This window comes from Poecilia latipinna, unplaced genomic scaffold, assembly GCF_001443285.1.
Source record: "Poecilia latipinna isolate Pla-1442-1.1 unplaced genomic scaffold, P_latipinna-1.0 Scaffold614, whole genome shotgun sequence".
Lineage (NCBI taxonomy): Eukaryota > Metazoa > Chordata > Actinopteri > Cyprinodontiformes > Poeciliidae > Poecilia > Poecilia latipinna.
Window position 1 is genome coordinate 28,696 of NW_015113230.1, and position 5,102 is coordinate 33,797.

Sequence of the window (5,102 nt, forward strand, 5' to 3'; positions counted from 1 at the left end):
ACAGAAGAGATGATTATTGACCATTTTGAGGCTGGAGAAATCTGACTGGGACCGAACATGTGTCCTGATGTGTTCAGTTAAATTATGAGATTGAAAGGTAAAAAGATTTGACAGGTTTCCTATTTGCAGGTTTCTCTCCGGGCACTCTGGCTTCCTGCCACAGTTTAAAATCACGACTGTTTAATTAATTGGTCTCTAAATTCTGTTGGTGTGTAAAACATTTCTTTTTTTTGAATAAAATGTTTGCCTGGATCTGAATTCCTGCCTGGGTTCTTCTGTGTTCATGGGGTTTGCATGTTCTCCAAGTACACTGGTGGGTTCTCTCCGGGTTCTCCGGCTTCCTCCCAGAGTCCAAAAAGATGACTGTTGGTTTAATTTGTTTTCTTGTTGACCTTTGCCCTATGTCTTCTGCCCTCTCTTTTGTTTAAAGTAGCAAATCTTTTTAAAGATTACCAATCTTTAAAAACCCTGACCTGCCGATTCCGATTTTGTTCTATCCAATTTTTTTTTTTTTTTTTGTCTGGAATGTCACTAAAACTTGCTTTTGGGAACAGTGGGGTCACTATTAACTTCAACCATGGAGTCATAACCTTGTGAGTCAGTCTATCAGTCAAACCTCTCACAGCAGAGCAGAAGAGGACAGTGGCTGATTTTCAGACCTTTGCTGAGGTAGATAAGATTGGGGGATAAGACTGGCTTCACAATGTAAATATCGACCGATCACCGATCTCTCAAAATTAAGGAAATCTGTGCTGATAAATCAACTGGCTGATAAATCAGTGCACCCCTAGAATTCACCACTCCCCCAAAAGAGACTGCTGCTCAATTTTGTGTTGGTAGTAAAAATACTGCAGTGGTAGTAAAAGGTAGTAAATTTGAGTCTAGGATTCCTGTATAAACCCTGATTCTAAAAATGATAAATATAGGCTTAAATATATGCATGCAGCCTCTACCTTGCACCTCAGCCATAGCTAATTAATGAGGTTCAGTCATAATTCTGGCTGGGTATTTGACCAATCTTTTGGGCAGAACTGCTGGATTGTCAGAGTGGTTTGAATGGTGTCTAAAAAAACTGGACTTTGATGATTTGTAGACATATTTGGTGCTTCTTTCCATCATTAGGTTTACACAGGTTGGATGAGAAGGAGAAGGAGATACAGAGCCAAGAAAGTGCCTCCATGGTAGTTTTTTGCTGTAGCACCCAACAATCAATCTGTCCTTGTTTAAATATTTATGCTAAGGAAGGTCTTGCCCTGAAATCCATTTTTGCCAGTTCAAACCCGACTAATATGTGCTCCTGGGGAACCGATTGGAAGTCTCATCTCATAATGAGGTTGCAATAGGCCGGTATCGACACAATTAGTAAGTTAGGAGGAAGAGACATGAGCACAGTCATGAAAGAATGACACTTGTATTTTGTCATTTTGATCAAGCATGTGGTTATACACCTCTCCATCTGAAGTTATAGAGCTATTTTTTTATATTGTCTTTTTAAAAGACCAGTGCCTATGTACATTAACTTTGTTACAGACAAAAATCTCCCATTTCATAGACTAGTGTATCTGCACATTCATATCATTTGACCTTTTCCCTTCAGGTTTTGAATTCACCTGAATTCTGCCCACATTTACAGTCCTCTGTCCCGATGTCCCTGTTTGTTACAATGTATTGTCTTCAGTTGTATTTTTCTCCTGCAGCCACTCTCTCCTGGTCTATCGTTCCATCTAGTTTTCCACTTTCTTTCAGTGATAATTGTATCGATTAACACTCCTCAGCCAGACTGATTGTCTGACTTGAAGCTGCCTGCCCACCAGTGATCACTCCCACCACTAGCTGCTTTTATTGAGCTATGCTAATGTCGCGCTCCTCATAGCTCTCTTAAGGCAGCGTAAGAGACGATGTTTCAACTTTTCCTATCAACTTTGTATGTTTGGGGTCTAGTAGAGTGAGCCAAGTATGGTCTTTTTTATCTAGTGTTCATTGTTGGTAATAGAAAAAAGCAATGCACTTCAGTGAAGCATGTCTCTATTGATTAAAGTAAGCGAGTCTGACTTAAGTCCCCTGTGCTATTAGCCTATCAGCTATCCGTCTGCTCTGTCAGCAATAGAGGGAGAGGAAAGAAGCTGGAAACAAGAGTAAATTGATGAAAAGCAGGTGAGAGAAACCGAAACTCAGGAGAAATTACCCAGCTGGCTGTTCCAGCATTATCACGTCCTCTCATGTAGAGCGCTCAGTGTTTACAGCGCATTAAAAGAAACAGGCAAGTTTTAATGATTTCTTATAAAGGTCACAACATGGGACAAATGTATCACTTTTGAGGTGTAAAATTAATTCACTCAGTTTCCACTCAGGGGGAACACTACCAAAATAGAAAATAATTCAGCAGAAACTGAAGTATGTTTTACCTCTTTTTATCGCTTCTTTCTCCAAAGACAATAAAGTTGAAAGCTGAGGCTCGATTGGACCTTTTGCGGCAAGTTGGAGTGGCTGTAGATACTTGGCTGAAGAGTGCAATGAACCAGGTTTGTGATTTTTTCTTCCCCCCCCGGAGGTGAGAAAAACACACAAGATGTCTGTGTGCATGTGCTTCACCTTCTCACTGCCTGAGTTGTTAAATTAAGTGTGAAATATTGGGTGCTGTATGTGTGTGCTTATAAGTATCTTTTCAGTGAGTATGTGTGTCCCTGTTTGTCTCTCTCTGTGCATGCTGTAGGTGATGGAGGAGCTGGAAAATGAACGCTGGGCCACCTACACTACCCACGATCCCTCACTGTCGGTGAGACACTTCTCCCTCACTCTGTGTTGCTCCAAATCAGCATGTTTGAACCTCTTGTTGTAATACAGGGAGTTTATTTCCAAAATGTCTAATCAGTGGATTGACTTGGCAGATCCAACCACTTTACGACTGCACAGATGTTAATAATAATTTGTAATTTAATAGTAATTCTGTTAATAGTAATTCTTGACCGACAGTCTGCGTCTGTCAGTCAAGGTGACTAAAGCGTAGTCTGCCTGCTCTGTGGGAATCATTTGGCATTCTGCTCACACGATATTGCAGCTATCAGCGGAGAGAATGAGGGTGAGACATTGGGGTGTAAGGAGAACAGAGAAAACAGCAAGAGGGAGGGAAGAATCTTGCAGGAGATAAATGGAAAGAAGTGTGGACAATAGGTGGAGTTGTGCGCTGCAATGGAGGAGCGGTGAGGAGACAATTACTGAAGCATGAAAAAGAATGAGAGAAGTGGTGTGATGAGATGCAGAGAGGGAGCAGTGAGGTGAAGGTAGCAACACAGCGATAAGGCTGAAGTGACACTGGATGCAGGGGTGAGGAAAACAAGAGAACATAATGCCACTATATGTTGCAAAATCCATACGGTCTGACCCTAAACATTGCACTGGCTTACAGTCTAAATGTCTGACAGTTTCAGAGCACCTCCATGTATACTCCTATTAAATAGATTTCTCCATGTATACTCCTATTAAATAGATTTCCCCATGTATACTCCTATTAAATAGATTTCTTCATGTAGCTGTATCACACTGCGCAAATGTTATCTGACAGCTATTTGTCTGATTAACAGTATCCTGCTGATGTATTCTCAGACAATTTCACATTTTGTAAAATTGCGATGTATTTTTGGGAGATTTTATGTGTATATCTACCAAGTAAAAGCTGAAAAGTTGTATGACATCCAAGTCAATTCAGGTATGACTGACCATTTCTTCCTAATGTTACAACTTTGCTAAAGATTGTTTTTGAACAGTTTTCGGTTTGAGCTTTGACTAAGCCGTTCTAATACATCTCTTTGATGCTTTACTCTAAAACACTCCACTCTAGTTCTGGCTGTGCGTTGAGGGTGTTTAACTGCAATCAACAACCCATCAGGTTCTATGACCACTTGGTTACAAGAAATCCCCCCTCATCTCTTAGCAACAGATTAACAACAAATATTGTTATTGTTCCAAAAACATAAGATTTCTTCTGCTCTTTTGAAATGCTACTCATATTATACTAAGAATTCTGCAGTTGGTGAATCTTCCAGAAAAGAGAAAATGTTTTTCTTTTGTCATTGATGGTAAATATATTATACAACAGACATTAAACACAAAAGTAAAAATCTGATTTATACTTCGTGGCAGTTCGTTACCAGAAAAAGAAAAAACGTTCCTCTCTTAACATAAAATTAATAACGGGTAACATTATTGTTTATAAAACATAAGTTGTTTTGAAATACTGCTTAGACACAACAAATTAAGAGTTGGTAATTTTGAAAAAATAAGAATCAGATGTTTACTTTGTGGCACGTGGTTACCAGAAATCGCCCTTATCTCTTAGCAACAGACCAACAACAAATATTGTTATTGTTCAAAACACATAAGATTTCCTCCACTCTTTTGAAATACTATTTATCTTATACTAAGAATTGTGCAGTTGATGTATTTTGCAGAGAAATGGAAATGTTTTTTTTATTTTGGTCATTGATAGTAAATGTATTATAAAAAAAAAGATACTCAACACAAAAGTAAAAATCTGATTTAAACTTCGTGGCAGTTCGTTACCAGAAAAACACATTCCTTTCTTAACACCAAATTAATAACAAGTAATATTATTGTTTATAAAACATAAGTTCCTTTGAAATACTGCTCATCTGCTTAGACACAACAAATTAAGAGTTGGTAATTTTGAAAAAATAAGAATCAGATGTTTACTTTGTGGCACGTGGTTACCAGAAATCGCCCTTATCTCTTAGCAACAGATCAACAACAAATATTATTGTTTAAAAAACATAAGATTTCCTTTGCCCTTTTCAGATGCTATTTATCTTATACCAAGATTTCTGCAGTTTTTGAATTTTGCAGAAAAGACAAAATGTTTTTTTTTTTTTTTGTCAATATATACTGCTCAAAAAAATAAAGGGAACATTTCACTTTAATTTTGTGTGTGGCTCCGAATCCAGGCCTCCATTGGTTAATAAATTTGATTTCCATTGATGATTTTTGTGTGATTTTGTTGTCAGCACATTCAACTTTGTACAGAACAAAGTATTCAATGAGAATATTTCATTCATTCAGGTCTAGGATGTGTTATTTGAGTGTTCCCT

General features: G+C 38.0%; 1 protein-coding gene across 1 annotated transcript in view; it reads left to right on the forward strand.

The window, feature by feature from the left end:
* fchsd2 (FCH and double SH3 domains 2) overlaps positions 1 to 5,102 on the forward strand; it is a gene marked incomplete at its 5' end in the record, with an annotated part of 55,855 nt that overhangs the window by 23,955 nt on the left and 26,798 nt on the right. Inside the window, 2 exons of the mRNA XM_015043061.1 lie at positions 2,433 to 2,522; positions 2,714 to 2,776. Of these exons, the coding sequence (XP_014898547.1) occupies positions 2,433 to 2,522; positions 2,714 to 2,776 (153 nt within the window). The remainder of the gene's footprint in view (positions 1 to 2,432; positions 2,523 to 2,713; positions 2,777 to 5,102) is intronic.